General features: G+C 37.7%; 1 protein-coding gene across 5 annotated transcripts in view; it reads left to right on the top strand.

Moving 5' to 3' along the window:
• The window catches only part of kif16bb (kinesin family member 16Bb), a 58,257-nt gene extending 33,891 nt beyond the window's left edge, over positions 1 to 24,366 (top strand). The window contains exons 16-21 of one of the 5 annotated variants that reach the window (XM_051126600.1): positions 833 to 915; positions 3,115 to 3,176; positions 9,414 to 9,492; positions 11,442 to 13,660; positions 14,113 to 14,214; positions 23,807 to 24,366. In XM_051126600.1, the coding sequence (XP_050982557.1) occupies positions 833 to 915; positions 3,115 to 3,176; positions 9,414 to 9,492; positions 11,442 to 13,523 (2,306 nt within the window). In that variant the 3' untranslated portion in view covers positions 13,524 to 13,660; positions 14,113 to 14,214; positions 23,807 to 24,366. Of the gene's footprint in view, positions 1 to 832; positions 916 to 3,114; positions 3,177 to 9,413; positions 9,493 to 11,441; positions 14,674 to 23,806 lie in introns of all 5 variants that reach the window. The other 4 variants (XM_051126599.1, XM_051126598.1, XM_051126597.1 and 1 more) reach the window with 4 other exon arrangements.
• The last annotated feature ends 1,183 nt before the right edge of the window (positions 24,367 to 25,549 follow it).

The raw sequence follows: 25,549 nt of genomic DNA, 5'->3' as shown, positions 1-25,549 counted from the left end.
GCACTTCTATATGCCCCAAGTTTGAACTTTCAAAATGCAGTTTATATGCGGCTTCAAACAATCCCAAATGCGGTTATAAACGTTCCCAGCCGAGGAAGAAGGGTCTTATCTAGCGAAACGATTGGTTATTTTCATGAAAATAACAAATTTATATACTTTTTAATGTCAAATGCTCGTCTTGTCTTACTCTGCCTGTTTTTCCGGTTCATGACAGTTAGGGTATGTTGAAAAACTCCCATCTCATTTTCTCCCTCAACTTCAAAATCGTCCTATATCGCTGTTTTACCTTTTTTGTTAAGGGTGTTTGATCTTCTTTGCATGTTCACTTTGCAAAGATTGGGTTGGTACTTCTGCAGCGATGTAGGATGATTTTGAAATGACTTTTGAAGTTGAGGGAGAAAATACGATGGGAGTTTTTCGACATACCCTAACTGTCTTGAACCAGAATACACAGAGTTCAGGCAGAGCAAGACAAGCGAGCATTTGAGATTAAAAAGTATTTAAATTGTATTTTTTTAATGAAAATAACTGATCATTATGCTAGATAAGACCCTTCTTCCTCGGCTGGGATCATTTACAACCGCATTTGGGATCGTTTGAGGCAGCATTTAAACTGCATTTTGGAAATTCAATCTCGGGGCACCATAACAGTCCATTATATGGAGAAAAATCCAGAAATGTTTTCCTCAAAAAATATAATTTCTTCACGACTGAAGAAAGAAAGACATGATCATCTTGAATGACAAGGGGGTGAGTACATTATCTGTTCTGAAAGTGGACTCCTCCTTTAATTATTGCTGTATTTTTCACTATATATTTCTGTATTTGTCAGGAGTGAACATACAACTTGGAAAGGCCGCTATGTTCCATTTCAACCATCCTCAGGAAGCAGCACAACTTCGAGAGAAACGCAAGGTGGGGGAAACTTAACCTCTTTTGAAGCTATTTGTAAAAAAATATGCATTAAAATGCTGCTGGATAAAGGCTGAGCAGAATTACAAACTTATGTTAAAAAATGCAAGTCATCACAAACCGCTCTCAGTTGTAATTGCTATGCCAATTGGCTGTGTGCTCCTCCATGCGAGGTAGAACAAGAGCTTTCTTCTTCAAAGAGGCACATATATTCTTCCCTCAAGCTAAAATTATAAATCCCTCTTGGTGTGTTTGCAAAGCGCCAGTTTTCTTTTTTATTTTTATCTTCTACACCTTTTTTCTTCATTTCCTCAGAGAGGTAAAGTAATTGTGCACCTCAGTGTCTTCCGATAAGAGCCGAACATGTCTCTGTCGTTTGGTTTGCAAGTGTGCACCTTCACTTCCTCTGTCTTACTTTCTCCGCCAGCCTCCGATACTCTCTCTCTAACTTTCCCTCCCTCTCTCTGTCTCTCACTGCTGTGACAGGTAATTAAATATTTCCTGACTGTTAAGTCTCTCATTGTAAAGTTAGACAGCAGCTGTTTCCTCTTCTGTGCACGGAGATTACAGCGCCTTCTCTCTGCGTGAACTATTCTTATACTCACAAACAACTGTTAACTTCCCTCATGGAGCTCTCAGCGGCACCATTCAGTCATTTTTGTTGTACCAAACTTTGTTTTTGCTCAGACAAACTGCTAATTTCCATATTATACAATGGCACATAATAGTTTGAAGATTGCTTGCATAAACTAACTTCCTCAGAGAGCTGTTTCCATTGATATTTTGTGCCCAGATGAATCTTATGACTGAATTTTTATGGTAAGATGATGTAAAACAAGGCAGTGAATCAGTTTGAAATGGCTTTTTATCAGTATAGATTATGAAAACTTAACAGTTAAAGAGAACAACATGAAATATTATGTCTGTGTTTGCCTCTTTTTCTCAATTTAAGATGAATTGCCACATTAGGCATCCAATTTTATGAACAAAAAGGGATTTTTAGAGAAGACAGTCATTTTCTGCTCTAGAAAAAAGTTTTCTTCTCGCAAATTGCGCATTCAAACAGAGGAGGCACTTGTCTATCTCAGACAACTGAATTTCAAAAGCAACAAAAAATTATTTTTAATCTTTTGAAATTAAAGTTGCATCATTATGTTCAAAGGTGTTTGTTTGAACATATGACCCTGGACCACAAAACCAGTCATAAGGGTCATTTTTTTTCAAAATTGAGATTTATACATCTCAGCTGATTAAATGAGCTTTCCATTGATGTATGGTTTGTTTGGATAGGACAATATTTGGCCAAGATATTTGAAAATCTGGAATCTGATGGTGCAAAAAAATCTAAATATTGAGAAAAATCGCCTTTAAAGTTGTCCAAATGAAGTCCTTAGCAATGCATATTACTACTCAAAAATTACATTTTTATATATTTATTGTAGGAAATTGACAAATATCTTCATGGAACATTAATACTTAATATCCTAATGATTTTTGGCATAAAAGAAAAATCTATAATTTTGACCCATACAATGTATTGTTGGCTATTGCTACAAATACTGGTTTTGTGGTCTAGAGTCACATATTTGACCGATTCAGATGACTTCTGTCTTCTGAACCTAAAAGTAATTCATGTTTTCCATACAGTGAAAGTAAACCAATTACCATGTTTAAGAACAATTTTAGTAAATAATGACTTAAATTTCATTTGTGTCCATGCACAAAGCTCCTCCGTGGCTTCAGATGACTTATGGTCCATTTTTATGGTGATTTTTCTGTTTGCATTTTATGTAAAAGAGCAGCTCATTCTGCTAAACATTTCCTTTTGTGTTCTACAGCAGAAAGTAAGTCATACAGATTTGGAACAACATGACAATGAGTAAATGATGGCAGTTTTTATTTTTGTGTGAACGATCTCTTAAAACTTTTATTAGAACAAAGACAATTTGCTATAAAAGGCGTTTCATTTCCATGCTCATTGAGGCACGTTGCAATCATGTTTACTAGTCTCTTCGCATTCTACTCTCTCATTTCGATCTGAATGATGGTGATTTGTAGTGTTTTCTAATGGCATGTTTGCTTTAATTAGTGTGCTGTAATTGCCGTGTGTTAGAAACAGCTGTCTTTCGGTTGTGAGAGTGTTTTTTTATCACAGTGCCGTGTATATGCTCAACCATCCATTTGTTTGTGTGTTCTCAACAGTCTGGGCTCTTCGTGTCGAGTACCTCCACTGCATTCTCTGTGGAGTCTTTCAGTCATTTCAGGTGAGTACACCTGCTGTGAGACAGACTGTGCTGTATCCCCATCCATCCTCTGATTCATTATGTTATATAAGGTTTAGTCAGCATGCTAGCTTTACTTTCCTCCATAAGATATTTTGCACTCCACTTATCTTGGCAAAATTTACTTTTAATGCTTCACTTAATACTTATTTATGAACCTAGACTTGGGTTAGATGGATATAAAGTGTCATATTAAGGACACTCTTAGTTTCACATCAAATAGCACGGTATATAGATTTTTTGCATGTTTAAATTAATGGTTTAATGCTGAATTTCGTCATCCTCTTAATAAGCAGGTCTTAAAAATACATTTTTGTGCAGTTTTTAATGTAGCTGTCCTAGTCTGCAAAGTTTTTAATCAAAAAAAGTGCATGATAAATATAGATAATGTCTCTCAAAAGAAAGAGTTGACCTTAAGGAGTCATCATATTCGTTCACAACGCTACATACTATTGAATCACATCGAAAGGTCACGCGGAACGTAGGCGGAACTACAGACCCAGTGTTTACAAAGCGAACGCCCAAAGACTAAGAAAGTGCAAGTAGAGAATAGTGAAAAACTCCATCTCATTTTCTCCTACAACTTCAGAATCATCCGACATCGTTGTACCTTTTTGTTTCTAAACAGTGTTTGACTTACTTGCACTTTGTTAGTCTTTGCGTGTCCGCTTTGTAAACACTGGGTCTGTAGTTCCGCCTACGTTCGGCGTGACCTTTTGACATGATTCTATAGTGTGTGAACGCACATCCCAGAACCTGTGCTACACGAGCTTTTGTGCTTAAAAAGTATACAAATTTTTACCTTTCGAAAAAAATGACCGATCGTTTCGCTAGATAAGACCCTTCTTCCTCGGCTGGGTTTAGAGCCTTTTGAAGCTGCATTTAAACTACATTTTGGAAGTTCAAAATCGGGGGGCACAAGTGAAGTCCATTATATGGAGAAAAATCCTGAAATGCTTTCCTCAAAAACCATAATTTCTTTATGACTGAAGACAGAAAGACTTGAACATCTTGGATGACAAGGAGGTGAGTAAATTATTTGTGAATTGTTGTTCTGGAAGTGGAGTTCTCCTTTAATGGTAGCCAGGGTTGCCAGGTTTTCACAACAAAACCCACCCAATTGCATTTCAAAGGGAAAAAGGTCCCCTGTTAAAAAAAAAATCATGTTCCAGGGTGTAAAATAGATGCTTTTTGTCTGGATTCCCCTGGTAAATTCACAATCCAGGGGCTAATATGACATTTTAAACCATGGACATCAAAAACAACCGCAGACCTGGCAACACTGATGGCAGCTCTCGCTAACTTGCTCAAGTACTCCTCTCTGTGCCAAATCACAACAGGCTTGGCCAGCTGACCAGTCAGAGCAGAGTAGGCTTATGGAAGAGAGGGGTTCACAGACCTAATGCTCAGAACTGATTCAAACCAGTCGTTTTGAAATTACTGACAAATGACTGTATGTATAAATGCATATTCTAAGAAAATCACAATGTTTTCTGACCTCAGATGCATTTAAACCTGTTGTAGGGTACTCCAACACAATATTAAGACACTTTAAAAAGCCATATGACCTGCTTTTTTAAAAAAAGCATAAGTTTAAAACATAAGTTTACGTGTGAAAAGCGTTTGTAACTGGGAGTGTTAGTCCAGTGGTATCCAGACCTGCTTTCTATGTTCTTGCAGAATTTAGCTCTAACCCCAGTTAAGTACTTCGGGATTGCTGAAAACATTCAGGCAGTTGTGTTAGAAGAGGTTGAAGCTCAACTCTGCAGGATGTTAACCCTCCAGAAGCAAGACTGGACACCCCTGTGTCAGTTAGTTTAAGAATTTCCCCACATAAAAGAAAGTTTGATAAGAAAGAGAACAAGACATTTGGGCAGCCAGAGAGATTCAGGATGTTCTGTGTCGTGTGTGGCGACAACTACGACAATGAAGCTCCCAGTCTCCTAACTCCCAGCTGGCAGGCTTCTTTCTGACACGCTACTGTTTGCAGCTGGCGCCGAGAGACTTCATGCATCATCTGTGAACCTCCAGGCTCTTCATATGTACACCCAATCTATCCTAGCGCCTTCAGCAATGTTCTGCACGCTGTTCCTCCTAATTGTTCCTTTGTCGGTGTTTACAAAATGTTTGTTTGCTTGGTCGTCGTTGGCTTTGTTGTTCAAAGCTTTCTATAGATAATGGATTTGTGTGTTTGATGTGAGCAGCGCAAGCTGAGCAGATTGCTAATTTATTTCGTTCTGGCTTTCATTGATAGACAGTGGATTTGGTTTCTGCAAAAGCATCAGAACGCTCCAATGGGATTTGATGCACACATCAAACACTGCTAAATACAAGCAGAGCAAAAAGAAAAGCATTACACTGTCCAAATATGCTTTAATTTATCAGCAAGTCCATTTTGTACTATGTATTTATAGCCTGTCCTGTACGGTTTTGCTAGGCAAGATGAAATCAAGAATTTTTTTATGGGTCTCCGTAGGCCTGGATTCATGTTTTTGTCATTTTGTAGTTTTACAATTTCCTAAGGAAAGCTTGCAAACATATATCAATGGTTTCTTTAACACAACAATGACAAGAACATTAAATATCTGGCTTGTTTATAACTAGTTCGGAAACTTTTTCGACACAAATTACCATTTATAATTTTTCTTGTTCATCAGCAGAGATGGATGCTTAGTTCTTTCATTCAGCTTGACTTCTGTTTAACCATAAGTCTTTAGTAAGTCATATTTTACCAATGTGAAAAACGTACACTCCGTAGTGCGTGTAAAAATGAATCTGATTAAGTCATTGCATTTACTCAGGCTTTATATGTCGGATGTGTGTGTGTATCTTTCTCCCAACCCCCTCCTCCTCTTCCTGTCAGTTTGCAAACAGAAGGTGTGCTCCTGCAAAAGTTTGATCTTCAGCAAGTGAAACAGATGCTTCTCACCTATTCTGTCTCTTTACTGGAAACAGTTTTTTTCTCTTTTTTCATTGTGTACATTCTTAATTTATTTAATTTTCTGGAAATTGTGTAGAATATCAACATATGAAGCTTTCAGGAGGCTCTAATTGCTAATTTATTTTAGGGTTCCTCATTTTACAAGAGTTCCCAAGGGCTTCCACAGGATTTTCATAGCAAATGTCTTGGTGAAATTAGAGAGAAATGTCTGAGCACCTGTTTACTCACATGTGCTAGTAGATCACTGAATATTTGGGCTTGGTGCATCTTTCCTAAAAAAGTTTGCAGAGAGGAGCTATGAAACACATACAAGACCTTCTGCAGTTTTTATAGTTTTGCACTTTGTGAAATTTGTGCTGTGGTTCATGTCTTATCTGTGGGATACATTTTATTTGACAGATTTCCTACAAAAATACCATGCTCTTTTTTTCTGAGTCTTGTTTGAATGCATAAAATTTTGATATTTTCAGCTGGGTTTTCTTTTCAGACAACGCCATTAAATGACAGCTGTACAGCACATGGTTGATTTGCTCATCTAATACAAGTCATTCCCATATTTGGGTGAAATATTCCTGTAATATCAGTGCATGTCGCTTGATATATCTACTAATCTCAGCATCTGTCTGCTTCCCAATCAAAAATAAGATCAGTTAAGATTAAGGATATCTTACTAAGGATAAGTGTGTGTTTATTTACCCCAATCCCAGCCTTCTCTTCCTCTGAGTTTGCAAACAGAAGGTACACTCAGTGCTTAAAGATTTGGGGTGTAAATTGAACACTTGCAGGTTTGAACACTACAAGAACTGAGAAGGTTGTACAAGACCAAGGCATTTAACCTCAAGTGTTAAAGGGATAGTTCACCAAAAAAAGAAAATTATGTCATTAATTACTCGCTCTCATATTGTTCCAAACCTGTAATACCTTTGTTCAAACAAATTAAGATATTTTTGATGAAATCCGAGAGCTTTCTGGCCCTGCAAAAACAGCAATGGAACTACCACGTTCAAGGCCTAGAAAGTTAGTAAGGACATCGTTAAAATATTCCATGTGACATCAGTAATTTAATCTTAATTTTATGAAGCTATGCGAATACTTTTTGTGCGCAAAGTAAAGAAAATAATTTATTTTCTTCTAGGGCTGGGCGATATGGCAAAAAAATTAAATCTTGATTATTTCAGAACGTTTGACTGATTCTTGTGTTTTTAAGATTTTTAACTAGTCAACTTGAAAATGTAACTACAACACATCATGTACTGTTCATTCATCAAATGAAATCAGCATAGACCAAAAGATCGATTGGGATTTAAGAAACGATATTGGCTCATAAAAATGAGAACCTATTAAAATCGAGAAATCAATTTCTTTTTTTACACAGTCCTAGCATATTTTGTTGTTTTTAGTGTCCTTCACTGTTACTGCGGGATGTGTGTTGAACATGAAAAATGACACACAGTCTGTTCATCTGTTCTCTTCAAAATAAATGCATAAGCCTATATGTCCTGTAGGTCCACGATAAAATGAAAATGTGAACAAAATTAAAAGCAATTAAATGTGTTATAATTAAAATACGGAAATTAAAATTATGCAACCTCTGATGTACAGTGTGCATCTTCCATTTTTTGACATTTCATGTTTAAACTTCTAGGGCCTTGTTTGTAATGGTGAAGCATTGTTAACAGTACTGTTGGTTTTCATTTACATTTTGATGAGTACATTGAAAATTGATTTGCTATTAGTGCATAATTATAATTTTATTTAGCATTATACATTTTTTTTTTTTTTTAAAAATGGATAAAGTTAAATGTTGTGCACATGTTGTGCACCATTCCACAGTCCTGGAATATTGTACCTTAATTTATTAATACCTTAATGCTTAATTTATTTAGCTCTTTATTGAATTTTTCTGTTTGTTTAGTAATTGATTAAAAGCTTCAGTTCTTTCCATAGTTATTTAATGTTTCTCCAGTACAGAATTTCTTTTGCTATTGTCTCCTTTACAGAATTGTCTTAGAATAGTTCATACCTATTCACTCTGTACTACTTAATATTTTTGAATAATGAAGATAATGCTATTATTAATTGTTTTGTGAGTCACAAAAGCATCAAAAAGTGTGGATAATCTTCAGGCTTCGCAGAAGCGAGAATATCAGTGAAAGAATCCACCTCTGTAAACTCAAAGGATGACAGAAAGACAGCAGAGACTTTGGGAGGGAAAAGATCACAGACAGGGTGTGCAGAGGAGGAGAGGATGCATAGAGAGGTGAATATACAGGAGACAGACCAAAAGGAGTCACACCGCATGGGTAGAAACCTAGAGGATGATTCCTTGTGGCACCAGTCAAGGTTCAGAATTTCAATGTCCTATCAAATGCTGTGCGCTGTTTCTGTAGTCTGAAGTGTATCTGACCTGTACCTATGTCAACCATGTCTATTGAATGCACTACTAAATTCTGTAAGATTAATACTTATTTTGTTATTGCAGATACATGCTCTGACAAATAAGTGAATTTTTAAAAAATTCAACTTTCACATTTTCCCTAACCTACTGTATGAAGTTGCCTTTGTGAACCGCATTCTAAATATGTTGTATTTACCGTTGTGTCTGAAATGTTCTCAGTAGATGCTCTGTTGTTCAAGATCCCAAGCTTGAGTGTAAGATCAGTACCCTGCTGTTGTTTTCTACTGGGAGCATTTCTGGCATTTTACAGGGTTTTGACTTGTACACGCTCTGCTATCCAACAAGTTGTGTATGAGGCTCCATTAAATATTTGGCTTTCTGTCCAAAATCCTGTTGAGCTTGACGGAAAGTCATCTTCGTTTCCCACCACACTGCTTTTCCATCCCCGTGCGAACAGTCTGAGAATGAAGTGCTTGTATGTAAATCCTCAAATCTACATGCGCACATTCTATTTAATTTCACAGCTAGCTGAGTGGCCCTAATCGCATCCAGACATTTGGGTCCTTTGCTATTCAAATCTAATAGACGCTTTTGGAGATGCGGGACATTGTGCAGTTTAGTCTTTTTGCCTTGCCGCCTGTTGGAGGTCTCTTGTGTCAAAACCGTAGCAAAAATAATTAAAATCACTCTTCAAAACAAAGACTACAGCAGCCTGGTTTTGAATATAAACCTAATTGCTTCGCTCTTTTGTGGCCATGCTTCAGTGTAAATATCATTTAGAAGAAATATGCTTTTTTACCTTTCTAATCCTTGTAATATAATTACAGATGTTGAATTTCTATACTGTTGAATCATCTAAAATGCAATTTTCATTTTGCAGCTCTGAAAAGGTTTCTGACCAACCCAAAAGTGACGCCAATGCTCTACAAAGCAGTTGTTTCTCAGGAGAAAATCACAGGGTAAGCATGTTAGTCTCCACTCACCAAGTTTGGGAACCCCTTGCAGAATCTGTGAAAACGTTAATAATTTTTCAGAAAATAAGAGATCATACAAAATGCATGTTATTTATTATTCATTACTGTCCTGAGTGAGATATTTTACATAAAAGATGTTTACATATAGTCCACAAGACAAAAAAAATTGCTGAAATTATTAAAATAACCCCCTTCAAAAGTTTGTGAACCCTTGGTTCTTAATACTGTGTATGGTTACCTGGATGATCTACCACTGTTTATTTGTTTTGTGATGGTTGTTCTGAACAGTTAAACTGATCACTGTTCTCAGAAAAATCCTCCAGGTCCTGCAGATTCTTCAGTTTTCCAGCATTTTTTGCATATTTGAACCCTTTCCAGCAGTGACACTGTATGATTTTGAGATCCATCTTTTCACACTAAGGACAGTTGAGGGACTCAAACACAACTGTTTAAAGGTTCAAACATGCACTGATACTCCTGAAGGAAACACGATGCATTAAGAGCCGGGGGTGAAAACTTTTGAAAAGGATGAAATTTTTCTTCCTTTTTTTTTTTTTCTCAGTTTTTTCTTATTTTGTTGAAATATATATATTTTTTCCATTTAGTACTGCCCTTCGGAAGCAACAAAAGATATCTGCATGTTTCCCGGAAGACAAATTAAGTACAATTTACCTTGATCTTCAAATTCAAAAAGTTTTCACCCCCCAGCTCTTATTGCATTGTGTTTACTTGTAAACCTTGCTATTTTTTTTGTCTTGTGGACTATATGTAAACATCTTACTTGGGACAGTACTAAATAAAAAATAACATGCAGTTCGTATTATCTCTCTTATTTTGCAAAAATTATCACAGATAATTTAAAACATCACATTTTAACAGATTCTCCAAGGGGTTTCCAAACTTTTGCATGCCACTATATATCAATTTCACTACTATATCTGTTTCATTATTTTCATAAAAAACTGTACTTTAGATCTAAGAGAGAAAAAAGGTGCTAACATTTGTTTGTGACTGGCTGGACACTACATTTTTAGAGCTTCTGTATGAGAACAGACTATTATGAATACACTGTTTTGAAAAACAAACATAGATGGAGTTGACCATTGCCTGAAGGCAGTGTAGCTGCCTCAGGGATTTAGTAGAGGTCATATCTTTTTTTATGTTTGCACTTGAAAATTAAAAAATGCCAGTCTGAAATAATAAACAGTCTGTCGGAGGCCTCAGATTGAGCTATTAACATACTGTCCTAGTCCTGTCATGTTATTTGATTTCATACATACGATGCTAATGGGGGTGGTGTTTCTTATTACCACAGAAACATGATGTTCTTTTTCCTACAAATTTGAACTTATGCCTTAAGCATTATTTGCCCTTCACAGAAATAATTAAAATACCAAATATTTAACTTGTAGAAGGCCCCCTTTTCTGCTCTCAGCTAGCATTGATTATGATGTACACATTTTATAGTCATTACATGTGTTTTACATGGCTTTATGGCCACCCCCTGGAAAGAGAGTGCATCAAAGCAATGGCTTAATCATATTTTCATCTGTGAAAAAGCAGCTAATGCAAATAGCATGCAGGGCCTTCCTAACAAATAAAAAAGATTCATGAAGCATGTTTTTTCAACCAATTACTTCTCAGTGCTTTCAGCCCTGGCTCTTCTGTTTAGATTGGGTGAAGTGTTTAGTCCACTTAAACAGAGATAAACAGTTGCAAGAAGTGAGCAGTGAAAAGGGGCGAGAAGTTATTTTCACAGCTTTTAAAGCTGAGAGGTAGACTTCAGTCCAGAGAAGGTAACTGTAATAAAAGAGTATCAAAACATTTACGTAAAAGTAGAATTTTGAGAACATTAATAGACTCTCTACATTTATTGAAATGTAGTGACCTAATAACTAAACTCTCTTGGCACTATTCCCTTTTTCTCCTTACAGATATTTCCCACATCTCTTGCTGCTACAGATTTACAATTTCCTCAAAACAAGACAGACAGCAGTTTCAGTGGACCTTCAGAGTCTCAGCACGTTCCTGAGACACCCAGGGCACTTATAGAACACCGTGCCACTAACAACCCTGCAGGAGATGCCAAAAGTCTGGGAAAGTCACTTCAGACAAGGCTCGACATCCAGTGGGAGAAGCAGCACTCAGCCCCTCATAAATCAGAAACTGAAGCTCCATCAGTGGACATGACATATAAGGAACTGGAGGGGGAGAAAACAGGGGTGAATGGTGGGCTCTGGGATACCAGGGAACTTCAGGAGTGCCTTAACGGGACCTCTGGATTCCTGGATGTTGAGCAGCAGTGTCTCTGGCACCCGGTCGTGGGCTCAGAAGGGAGCTTGTTAGCTGAGGAATCCCATATACAGAGCAGGCACTCCACTACGGGAGGAGGGGCAGCCTTTGTCCCTAGCTTGACTCGCTTGGAGCACTTTTCACAGAGGCATAGCCCACTTACCATGGGGGGCCAATTTAGCAAGCACTTGCTATCCAGAACATCTGTTGAGAGCCAAGAAACCAAAGCCCAACCAGAGGAAAGTGGATTCAGCTCTAGCCTAGGGAGCCTTGTAGGAAGAGTGTCCTGGATGCTGGCGGATGCAGGACGTGTGCTTACAAACTCTTTGAAGGAGCAAACTGGTGGCAGAGGAAGCGCATGGTACAATCAAATGTGCTCCGTGGTAAAAGATCTTCCGTTTGTACACCATATCCAGTTTGAGTTGACTCTAAGACCACATGTAAACCAAAATCTGTCTCATAGTGAGATTTTGTCAGTAGGAGAACAGAGTGTAGCACTGTCTTCAATGCAAGATCCATCGAGATCCAGTACAGGTGAATGGATGGCTTTGGAGGCAACTCAAATAAGGGATTCAGTGACCACCCAAAGAACTGAGGGGCTGAAGGTATGCTGCCAAAGACTTCAACCCGTACCTGAATCCTTGCTCCATCTCCAGAACCTTCCACCTCAACAGCTTCTCTCCTGCCTACATAGTGTCATCCCTGCCCCTTTGCTAATGGAAGAGCGAGTGTTAGCTTTATACTGGCTTGGCGTAGCCACCTGTTCTCAACCAGAACCACAACCTGGAGTTACTGTCATTTTCCAGACTAAGCTTTTGGTGATCACTTTTGATCCTTTACCTGATTCTTCCAGCCCCACACACTCTTTAAATATTTACTATGAACTATCCTTTCAGCAACTGCAGGAGATCCACATAGGTTTTGCTGGGCAGACTGTCAGACTAACGGGGAAAACGGAGAACAGTATACTTGTCTTGCACACCTGCAATGCAGGCCTAAGTCAAGAACTGTCCCGAACCTTACTTGAGGTCATTTGTCCTTTCGAGAAAGGTGCACTGGACCATCCGCTGCTGTCAAATGACCTGGTACGTTTGTCTCTAAACTGGGACTCCCATGTTAAGGATTTGCTCCTACCTTCTGGTGGACGCCTTATGTGCTCTTTCCAAAAAACCTTGACTAAGCTGGTCTTCCTGTTACATGGTAACATGCAGGGCGAGCGTCCAGCACTTGCGCACGTGCAACTGCTACTTTACACGACTGTCAGACTTCAGAAATCAAGCCTCAAGCTGGACACAGACGTGGTTGTACCTGATTCACAGGTTGCACCGATAGACTTTGAACTTGTCCAGCTTGTCCTGACTGACACCCACCTGTGTCTCTTGTGGGAGAATGCTGTTTACCACCCACCTCCACGTTCAGTAGCTGTGGTGGCACGCGAGGCCCAGTTCAAGATAATAGACCTGCGGCAGCGCTCTGATGTTCGCTGTGTGCTGGTCAGAGATGGATACGGCAGTACGCGTCTGGATGTTGTGTTGGCTCGTGCCTACCGGAAATCCGGTGGTACTCGAGGTCGCTCGCAACCTCCAGAGGTCTGCAGTGCTGATGTGGCAGCTGCCCAATCTCCTACCAACTCTGATTCATCTCCCCGGAATGAAGTGTGGAAATTAACTTTCAGCAGCTCCGCTGAGGCCACCTTCCTGATTAATAACTTGTCAAACATTTGATCAAGGACCTTCCAGCAAAATAATTAACAGCCCAGTGCGGAGAATTCGACAGGAGACTACAGAAAAGGCTGAGCGCACCGAAAACATGACATGAGTTGGTGCCACTAGGATTTGAGAAATAAAGATGTTTTATAATTGTACAGTTTTTCTGTTACTTTTCCTTGAAGTTTTATGACTTGTATTGTGATCAGGAAAAGTAATCATTGAAAGTAGTGCCCATGATCAAGGCTGGTTAAGACTGACATTAGATGTTTGACTGCCAGTATTAAATGGGAGGATCAAGAATGATTATTGATTCAGAGTTACTGTATAATGCATCTATAAAAATGTGTAATACGTTTAAGAACCAGCACTCAACCTTAATTTTCATGTTCATTCTCTTCAGTGCCAATTAGAAAATCTTAAATAGAGATTGCTTCTAATTTGATGCGTTTATCCCTGTTTATCCCAGTGGAATTCATTTTCTAAGACCGCACAATTTAAGTTATATCATTTTGGTTGGACAGTGATGTACTACTGGAGCATAAAAACTGCTTTTCCCTCTCTTCAATTTTCACGCTCTTACCTACTCTGTCTTTGACTCATATAGCCTTGCATCACAGAAAATGCATGTTGCATGCCTGCAGCATCCAGCAGCTATCAGTATTCATCTCTTGAACTCGTCATGGTGTGAGGAGATGCCAGGGTCAAGGTGAGATTTTTTTCCCCCTCTGCTGGGTCATTTAAGTTTTCACTGCATCACGTTGCTTGCTAATAGCTTCATGGTCCCTTTTGTTTCAGACCCTGCTGTGTAAAATATTAGTTATGGTTCTCTCATGCCTCCTTTTTTGCCAGTCATGTTCCCTGTTGTAGACTTTATGCCACTGAGGAAGAGGAGCAGGAGAAAGACATTCTTCCTCCCTATCCTCTCTATAAAATGCTGCTATAGTGTGTAGAAAATTATGGGCGCTTGTACAGTGCAATCAGCTAGGGCTTTTCTTTGACAGAATGCCAGCAAGAGAGAGAGTGAGTTCCTTTTAATAAAAGTACATCATGTGCCTTCTCAGAAATCAGTGCTTTTCACCTTTTCAGACTTGAAATACTGTGAGAGTGAAAAGCCCTGTCCTAAGGACAGATTGCCATGGGGGGTGGGGAGCTTTCATGACAGACTGTAAGTAATATCAACTGTTGTGTCATGTTTTTCATATATATATATATATATATATATATAAATATATATTTTTGTATTTTATATATATATATATATATATATATAAATACAGGCTTTAATTTGCATGTATTATTTGGCTTCCCCATTCATGCTTTCATACATTCATATGTTAAAGATGCACTCAAGCTATTTTTACCCTCAAAGTTTTACCTTTGAAGAAATGAATAGTAATCATTTTTATAGAACTAAAAGTACTCAAATAATTGGTTTAAAATGAGCACTCACACCCATCATATTAGTGGCCTAATTAAAGCTGTTTTATTTAACATGGAGCAGATCAAATTGCGAGACAGAAAGAAAGAACATTCTGTTATCATTGAAATTGCTGCAGTCCTTGATCTTTCTGAACTAAAGTGAAATCTGCCGACAGGAAAAGGCTGTTCTCCCTCTTATCATCTTTACTGAAAGATTGCTACAGTATCTACATTACTTGGTTGCTGTACATTACAGGCTCTATACTCCAAACCAGCACAATTCTCATAAAAGTAAACAACACTTGATTACTCAGTGGCCGTTTTGACTTTTCGGTTTAAAGCAGATTTTGTTTCTGAAGTCTAATATCTAAACAAGCACCCCTAAAACCGCTAATGAGCAATTATCACCAGCTCCTTTAATTACATACGAAACATCAGTGATCAAGTAAAAACAAACAGTGAGTCATCAAGCCATTTAGCACAAGAAATGTGGTTACAGATTCATATTCAGCCATTTAATTATAGTCATGTTTTCTAAAAACATTTCAAGTCTGTGTAAACAAATATTAAATTCCCTGTGAAATCAAAATTGAACTTTTTTGGTTTTAGTATGAATACGTTAGTCTTAAGGTTATCTGTAAGCTAGTGTGCTCCACACCAATAACAAAATTCGTATTTACAAGATATAAGCATTCAAAACTTACAGTCTCTAACATCTGCCAGTATCAGTCAACAATTTTGATGACATCACCCTGCACTTCAGCTTTCTGTCCAATCAAATGCTCTCTAGAATCCAAAGTGTCCTGCCCCCTACACTATAAATAGACTCTGAAGCGGCTGCTGAATTAGTATTTTCTAAATTTTATTTTGATATGGAAGAGATTGTGGCTGTCGTACACTGACAAATGCGGCTTTACCGAGCTCAACAACTCTGGCCCAAGCTAATATAAACAAAATGCAATTGGCTATTTAAAAAAGGGGGGCGGGACTATCAAACAGTCCCACCGTCACTTCCTGTTTCAGTTGAAATTACGTCAACACATAGAATAATAGAGTGTGTTTCAAAGCACTTCAGTGGACCTATAAATGTGACCCTGGACCACATAACCAGTCGTAAGTAGCACAGGTATATTTGTAGCAATAGCCAAAAATACATTGTATGGGTTGAAAGGATCAATTTTTCTTTTATGCCAAAAATCATTAGGATATAAAGTAAAGATCATGTTCCATGAGGATATTTTGTAAAATTCCTACCATAAATATACCAAAACTCAATTTTTGATTAGTAATATACTTTGCTAAGAACTTCATTAGGACAACTTTAAAGGTGATTTTCTTAATATTTTCATTTTTTTGCACCATCAGATTCCAGATTTTCAAATAGTTATATCTCGGCTAAATATTGTACTGTCCTAACAAACATACATCTATGGAAATCTCGTGATATCACAGATATGTTCTGAGTTTGTCATACCACAGAAAAATGTGTTATTAACCACCCAGCAAAATTTGAATGATAAAAAACACTAAAATAAAGTAAGTTATAAAAATCTCGAAAAATAATGAGACTGAATAAAGGAGACAACAAGGTAATATGCATTTACATGACAAAGGCATACAGTAACTAGCTAGCAAATTGTAGGCTATTGTAACTAACGGTAATGACAGCAACTTACGATTGAGCGGGCAAACCACTGATGCTAACAATGCACTCAAGTTAATTAATAGGCAGGGTTGCCAGGTTTTCACAACAGAACCCACCAAATTGCTACTCAAAACTAGCCCAGTTCCCTGATAAAAATTGAGTTCGGGGGGTAAAATATGTGTTTTTTTGTCGGGTTCCCCTGGTAAAATTCGCAACCCAGTTATTTGGGTTGCTTCAACCCACGGACATGAAAAAAAACATGCGGATGTTTAAACAGTGTTAAAGGGATCATCGGATGCCCATTTTCCACAAGTTGATATGATTCTTCAGGGTCTTAATGAAAAGTCTGTAATATACTTTGGTTAAAAATTCTCAGTGGTTGTGTAAAACAACACCCTTTTTACCTTGCCAAAATCAGCTCTGCAAAAACATCTCATTCTGGTTGAGGCTGCTTTAAATGCAAATGAGCTCTGCTCGCCCCGCCCCTCTCTTTTCTCTGTGGAGAGACGAGCATGTTTACTTTAGCCGCTAAACTTGCTAACTAGCACATTATCAGGAAAGGCGATTGCAAAGATTCATAAAAAAAACCCTTATACTCACTTCTGCTGTAAGTGAAGCTGGATCTTGAATGATTTGCATGAACACAGACGGATATATGTAGATCAGGAAGCGCATTCCCTTCACAAACAAACGTAATCTATTGCATCTTTAGCGGCTCAGATGTTGGGAGTAAATTACATTATTACATCCAGCAACACACCTCAATCGCTCAATTCTTGTCTAACTTACATCCCTGCTCCAGCATTGAAACTAAGAGGGCGGACTGTTACAGCTAATCTGAGGTAAAACGCTCATGTCAATCAACTATCGTCGAAGCGACAGGCATCTGAGAATGGCTTGATTTGAAAAAGGGAATATTATTTTTACAGATAAATTAAAAACCACTGCATGGATTTTTATCATTATAGGGTAGATTTGTACATACACTGCCAACACACATTAATGTTCAAACAACATGTAAAAGTGAACTTAGCATCCGATGACCCCTTTAAAGTATCCTAATTCCGTGGGAAAACCACAGATTTGGCAACACTGGTGTTAGGGGAGGGGCCATGCCCAGTGCCTCTAGTGCATCATCGAGACATGACTTCAGGCCCAACTAAAAAAAATCCTGAATAGATAAATGGTGAAAAACTGGTGAAATTGTGTATTTAACTACACAATTCAGTACTACATAGTTCAAAGTCTTTGTGACATGTTTTCAGGAATACTTTTCTAACATTTATAATGTGTTTAGAAACAATTCTCTGAATTGCCATTACACAGACTTTAAATATTTTACAGCAATAGTATGCTTTGTTTCACATATGAGGTCCAACTGTATGGTTACATCAATTTGGTTTGTTTGGGTGACAGTGGCAGTGAGACCATTCACTAGGCTTAGACAAAAACTCTCACACATCATTAAGCTAATGAAATAAATTACAGTATGATTTTTTTTACTTGTGTATTGTGAAGATAAAGAGAATGGATCTGTCACTTTGATGAGAGAAAAGCTCATTTCTGCTTGTTTTATTTGATTCAGAGTCATCACATAAAAGCATAACGCTATTGCGGAATGGGAGCCGTGTGATGCTGAGTACCATTATTCAACCAAACAGCGGCCCCAAAATTTGCTACCTACTGAGATAACAATAGGAGACGCTGTATTGCTGTCATGCTGGTCAATCAATTGTTCAGGCCAGAGGGCTCTGTGCCACTGCAGTCTCCTTATGGATGCTTTTTGAATGCTTTATCCATCACATTAGACGCAAGCCTGTTTGAAATATAACAAATAAAGTAAAGATGACAGCGCAAATAGAAAGGCACCCTCTTCCCGCTCAGCACCACTGATCAGGTCAAGCGGACAAAAGGCATGGAATGATGTGCGGGGCTTTTACTGAGAAAGTGTGTGCGTACGAGAAGAGCTTCTCGTCTGGTCCAGCGAGACCTCTTATCTCGCCTTTGCAGGCCCTGTGAGGTGGGATGCGTCCTCTTTCATTAATATACTTCACACCTCCTCTGCTTTAATGGCTTCAGGAAGTGCCCAGTGCCTGATGGGAGAAACAGGTGGAGCCTCTTGGTGAGCTGACAGCTCCTGAGAAAAAATTTCTCATTTTAGCTTCCTCGTTGCTTGGCGCTCTCTTTCTCACTCTCTTTTTCTAAGAGAGCCATCAATCATGCATGTATGCCTTTGTTTGTAACCTTAGCTGCTTGATCCCAGAAGATCCATCAAGTTAGCGTACAGTACATTAAGTTAAACAGTAATGACATTGAAATATAGTGCTGCTTCTTTCTAATAGGGTCTCTTAAAGGAAAGCCATATTTAGTAAGCAGAAATGTAGAGGAAATTGTATGAGAGAGAATTAATACGTGTCATGAAAACACAATACCCCAGATGGCAGTTTATAGGTTTGTTTCTTTACTTGAAGCTCTTCCTGACAACATTTAGATGAGGAACGTGATCTTTCTCTTTGGCGTTTTTGTCTTTAGTCCAATGTAACGATGCTAAGCTGTAATTTAATATAGTATTTAATATTTAATTTTCGAAAAATTTTAACAAAAAACTTTATTTATTCATTGGGCAGATGCTTTTGTTGACTCAATGGGCATAAAGTAGCCAACAACAGAGTTTTTTATTACGTTAACACAATGAAAACTGCACATTCTTTCAGTTGTCATTGTTTTGTTGATATTGAAAAAAAGTTACACTCTTCATTGCAATATAAAACAAACTTTTTGCCATTTTGATTATTTTCTGTAAACTTTCTGTTGCAAAACACATAAAACATATTATTGAAAATGGATTTTAAAGCATCCAAAAATTAATGAATAAATGAAAAGGCGACACTGCTTCGCAGGAATGATATTAAAAGCATGGTTCACTCTAAAAATTAAAATTTTTCCATCATTTACTCACCCTCATGTCATTCAAAACCCATTTTTTTTATCCGTGGAACACAAAAGGAGATGGATGAGGGATGTGAGGATGGTGATTGTAACTGTCAAGCTCCAAAAAGCACATAAAAGTACCATTAAAGTATCATTAATACATACAACTCGCAAGCTATAATACCAGCGTTGGATGAGAATTAAAACAAATTTTAAGTCGTTATTCGCTGTAATGATGCACGTGTGAGCCCAAGTGAGGGAATTCAACACCATGTGAAGAAAAGAAACTGTCCTCAAACTTGCTCTCAACATGACAAGATTCTTTGACTTTGAGGATCTTAATGGAGCAAACATGTTAGTAAACGTTGGAATTTCTGTAGTTTTTTTCCAGTGAGCAATCACAGCAAGCTGCAGTGATTCGCTGTATGTTAATTCATGTTAGCAAACCGCTGGTCTGTTACTTTAACCTCTGAATTCCTCCTCTCATTATTGAGACTCAATCTGTTGTAGTCAGGCTAGTCTTTGCATTGGCCACTCTGATGGAATTTGGCAAGTAAGGGAAGCCTCATAGGACACACACACACTTATTATGCCAGCCCTGAATGTCATCCGGCTCTTTGAGCCGCGGCTCATTTGTGAATGTCTGTCCTCTGGCCAAACGTATTTCTCTGCCCTTTAGAAAGATGATGTTGTCATCTGATGTCATTTTTTAAATTGGAACACTCTATCCCATCACCCCCCTCCGCACTTGCTTTCCCCCCGCCTTTTTCTGGACTCTGCACGAGTCGCATTAGCATTTTGCAGAAACCGTGAGACATTTTGCCACTTCGGCTTTGTGACAGATTTCACAAGCTCAATTTTAACCGTTGCCCTGGGGGGCAGAGGCACAGTTTCCATCTGTTGATAGTGTAGCTGAAGCCAGCAGGTCGTTTAAGAAAACTTCCTATCCTGGCTGCCAGCTGCACTCCAAAACTCTAGATATGGAGTGTTCGTTTAAGGCCCTTGTGGTGCTGGGCTGTGATTTCACTCTCTGCTTGAAACGTGAGAATTAGAGTTTCAGTAAATGCAAATGAAACCAAGACTGGGGATCAAATTAAGTTATTTTTGGATTTCAGATGAATTTTTTTTATTTTTTTGCAGGTGTGTTCTGCGTGTCTTGTTCAGCAGTAACGTTTTGTTCAACAGTAAATGTATGCAAATTAATACATGAATCCATTTTATTTATTACTGATTGCCAGCAATATTAAATTTTTTTCTTTTGGTGCTTTCAAATGTCAACGTTTGGCAAAAATAGCTTACTGCACCTTTAATTAAAGGAGAATTTCACTCCCAGAACATTTGAAGATAATTTTACTCACCCCCTTGTCATCCAAGATGTTCATGTCTTTATGTTTTTTGAGGAAAACATTTCAGGATTTCTCACCATATAGTGGACTTTTTGTTGTGCTACATTGCTGATTTACCTTTTTCTGGTAAGGGCGTTTGATATTCTTTGCATGTTCACTTTGTAAACACTGGGTCGGTACTTCTGCAGCGATGTAGGACGATTTTGAAGTTGGAGGAGAAAATGAGATGGGAGTTTTTCAACATACCCTAACTGTTTTGAACCAGAATACACAGAGTTCATGCAGAGCTAAACAAGATGAGCATGCGAGTTTTAAGGTATATAAATTATAGATTTTTTTTTAGAAAATAGCCGATCCTTTTGCTAGATAAGACCCTTCTTCCTCGGCTGGAATCGTTTAGAGTCCTTTGAAGCTGCATTTAAACTGCATTTTAGAAACTTAAACTCACAGCCACCATAGAAGTCCACTATATGAAGAGAAATTCTGAAATGTTTACCTCAAAAACATAATTTCTTTACGATTGAAGAAAGAAAGACATGAACATCTTGGATGACAAGGGGGTGAGTACATTATCTGTAAATTTTTGTTCTGGAAGTGAACTTCTCCTTTAACATTATCTTAGTTAATGTTAATTTCAACATTTACTAATACATTATTACAATAAAAAATTGTATCTGTTAATATTATTTAATTATTAACTATTATTTTAACATAACATTCACAGACATTAATAAATGCTGTAACAAATGTATTGCTCATTGTAGTTTGTTAGTTGATACATTAACTAACATTAACTAATGGGACCTTATTGTAAAGTGTTACCAAACTTTAAAACACAATATTGAAAATTAACATTAGTTATATTTAGTAATAAAAAATAATTTTTAAAAACATTTTCCATACAAATGAATAACTAGGGGCTGTCAAAAAAAAACATAATAGCAGCATCATACATCTAAATTTAAGCTTTATTTGCTTGTTTATTTGATTTTCTACTCCTTAACAGTAATGCAAATCTCATTTGTGCAATCTGAATATTCACATATTCAAATTTGATGCATCGTGTTGGCTATGAGATACACGAGAGCCAATGACATTTCTTAAAGGATAGTTCACTTCCAGAATAAACATTTCCTGATAATTTACTCACCCCCATGTCATCCAAGATCTTCATGTTTTTATTTCTTCAGTCAAAAAGAAATGAAGGTTTTTGAGGAAAAAATTCCCAGATTTTTCTCCATATAGTGGACTTCAATAGGCATCAATGGATTGAAGGTCAAAATTACAGTTTCATTGCAGCTTTAAAAGGCTCTACATGATCCCTGTGCACAGATCGTCTGTGTACTTCGGTTCACAAAGGTAGAGTAGGGTGAAAAACTCCATCTCATTTTCTCCTCCAACTTCAAAATCATCCAACATCGTTGTTATACCTCCTCGGCTGGGATTATGTAGAGCCCTCTGAAGCTGAACTGAAACTACAATTTGGACCTTAAATCCACTGATCCCCATTGAAGTCTTCTATATGGAGAAAAATCCTGGAAAGTTTTCTTCAAAAACCTTAATTTCTTTTCAACTAAAGAAAGAAAGACATGAACATCTTGGATGACATAGGGGTTGAGTAATTTATCAGATTTTTTTTTTCTTCTGGAAGCGAGCTAATCCTTTAATGTGACACACACAATTAAATATATACACAAATATGGAGTTTGGAAGCTCCTAGACACCATGAATGTTCATTTTCTGGTGTATCACACACATCTAAACATCATCTTTGGTGTTCCACAGAAAAAGAAAGTCATTGAAGTTTGTAATGGCGTAAGGGTGAGTAAATGATTCTGTGTGAACAGTTCTGCAGCTGTGAAGTCCACTCAGGTAAATTTAAAGCTCAGATTTCTAGTATCACACTGTGCACAAGAGGGCCATTGATTCTGAGGCACATTTCTATAAGTGCCTGTGGTCATAATTTCAAACTGCCTATTGTGCCTCAGTAGCACTGATGAATCAGCGGGGGGGCAATAGCCTCCAATTGCTACAGTAGAATAGCAATGTTTCTTGTCAGTTTTGCAGTTTCTTAAAAGACCGAATCCAGAAATTGGATGTGTCTTGAGAGGTTTCTAGTTTCTAGTTATGGCAGCTTTCATCCTTTCAAGTTTTCAAGTCTTTTAAAGAGTGAATTAGTAAAACTTTACCGTATAGAAGCAGCAGGCAGTTTTTTAAATGACGGAAACTCTGAATGTGCATTGTGGTACTCTGACACACAAGAGCAGAAATTGTTGAATAAAGTCGTTATTCTTGTTTTATTTGCGCACAAAAAGTATTCTCGTAGCTTCATAACATTACGGTTGAACGACTGATGTCACATGGACTATTTTAACAATGTCCTTACTACATTTCTGGGCCTTAAACGTGGTACTTACATTGCTCTCGGATTTCATCAAAAATATCTTAATTTGTATTCCAAACCAGAACGAAGGTCATATGGGTTTGGAACGACATGAGGGTGAGTAATTAATGACAGAATTTTCATTTGTGGGTGAACTATCACTTGGTTTTCAAACATGTCCCGGAAGCACCCCTGCCCTGCACATTTTGTATATCTCCCTTATCAGACACACCCAATTCATACTGTGCAGCCTCTACTAACGAGCTGATGAGCTGAATCAGGTGTGTCTGATAAGGGAGATATACAAAATGTGCAGGGCAGGGGTACTTCCAGGACCGGTTTGAAACATTCTCACCTCAACACCTCTCTCTGCCTCCCAATGTGTCCCTCCCTTATTTTAGACCCACTCCCACACGTCTTCGTCTGTCCATTATGATCCACCCTTTTGCTTCCTGCAGCATCAGATGCATCCGCCACTGTGTACGGTGCAGTGAATCCTAAATCATAAATACTGCTGTATGTTTGCCCAGTGAAAATGAACTCTACCTAACTTCTGTTCACTCCTCTCTCTCAGAGCCTTGGCACACTCGTACTATTTACTCTGCCCTCGAGCACTCTCACAAACAAGACAAGGTTGTTTTCTGAAACCCGCTATGCTTTCCTTTTTGTGGCCTCTGGGTTTGGAAGGAGTCTTCATCAGAATGCTGATGTCAGATAAGTTTCTCTCTCCGTCTCTGGGTCTCTCTCACTGTCATTTCTTTTTGACTATGGTCTGTACCTCCAATGTCAAGTCATTAATCACACTGCAGAAGTTAAGTGTGACTGGAGGCAGCACGCCGTTATAAATTGCACAAGCAAGAGAAGCCGTAATTAGTTTGCAACAAACTTGATTCATAGGCCATGTTGTGTAACTTGTATTAGTTATTTCCACTTTTTATTCAGATGAGTTTTTCTGTACAGCTAATTAGCCTACTAGTATTTTAAACAAACAATGATGCTGGTACTAACAAGCAAACCTAATTGGCGAGGTTCATTTTATGAAGGAAAATCAAAACGTGTGGTATGGTAACATTTCATTTGTTCTTTAAAATACTAAACAACCAGTCAGTAAGCATGCTGATATAAGTGTTACTTATGATGGTGAGGTTTAGATTGTCTAAACTATATACTATATACCAGGGTTGGAAATTAACAAAGGTCTATGGCAAAAATTCCACCAAAATTAACAAAAATGCCCCATAAATTCCAGACAAAGGTGGAAAAAAATGCCTCTGCACAATTAAACAATGTATTACATCTGTTGTGATTAAAGTTCACTTCCAGAGCAAAACTGTACAGATAATTTACTCACCCCCTTGTCATCCAAGATGTTCATGTCTTTCTTTCTTCAGTCGTAAAGAAAGGAACATTTAAGGATTTCTCTTCATATAGTGGACTTCTATGGTGCCCCCGAGTTTGAATTTACGAAATGCAGTTTAAATGCAGCTTCAAAGGGCTCTAAACGATCGTAGCCTAGATAAGTTCCAAGGGTTTTATCTAGCGAAATGATCGGTTACTTTTTTTAAAAAAAATTGACGATTTATATACTTTTTAACCTCAAATGCTCATCTTGTCTAGCTCTGCGTGAACTCTGTGTATTCCGGTTTAAGACAGTTAGGGTATGTCGAAAAACTCCCACCTCATTTTCTCCTCTAACTTCAAAATCGTCCTACATCGCTGCAGAAGTACCGACCCAGTGTTTATAAAGTGAACGTGTAAAGAAGATCAAACAGCCTTTACAAAAAACGTAAAACAGCAATGTAGAATGATTTTGTTTGAAGTTGGAAAAGAAAATGAGATTGGAGTTTTGAGACATACCCTAACTGTCTTGAACCGGAATACACAGAGTTCACGCAGAGCTAGACAAAACAAGCATTTGAGGTTAAAAAGTATATACATTGTAATTTTTTTTTTTTTTTTTTTTTTTTTAGAAAATAACCGATCATTTCCCTAGATTAGACCCTTCTTCCTCTACTGGGATTGTTTAGAGCCCTTTGACGCTGCATTTAAACTGCATTTTGGAAGTTCAAACTTGCGTGCACCATAGAAGTCCACTATATGGAGAGAAATCCTGAAATGTTTTCCTCAAAAAACATAATTTTGTCACGACTGAAGAAAGAAAGACATGAACATGAACAACATGAAATTATCTGTCAATTTTTGTTCTGGAAGTGAACTTCTCCTTTAAAATGAAATGTGAAAATGAATGAAAAGTGTCATTATATTCAGATCTGCTTACATTGCATCAGATTGCATTTACACGCTGTTTTTTGCAGCA

Source organism: Labeo rohita, chromosome 13 (genome assembly GCF_022985175.1).
Source record: "Labeo rohita strain BAU-BD-2019 chromosome 13, IGBB_LRoh.1.0, whole genome shotgun sequence".
Taxonomy (NCBI): Eukaryota; Metazoa; Chordata; class Actinopteri; order Cypriniformes; family Cyprinidae; genus Labeo; species Labeo rohita.
The sequence above is the reverse complement of the archived record's forward strand: the minus strand, read 5'-3'. Positions and strand labels throughout refer to the sequence as shown.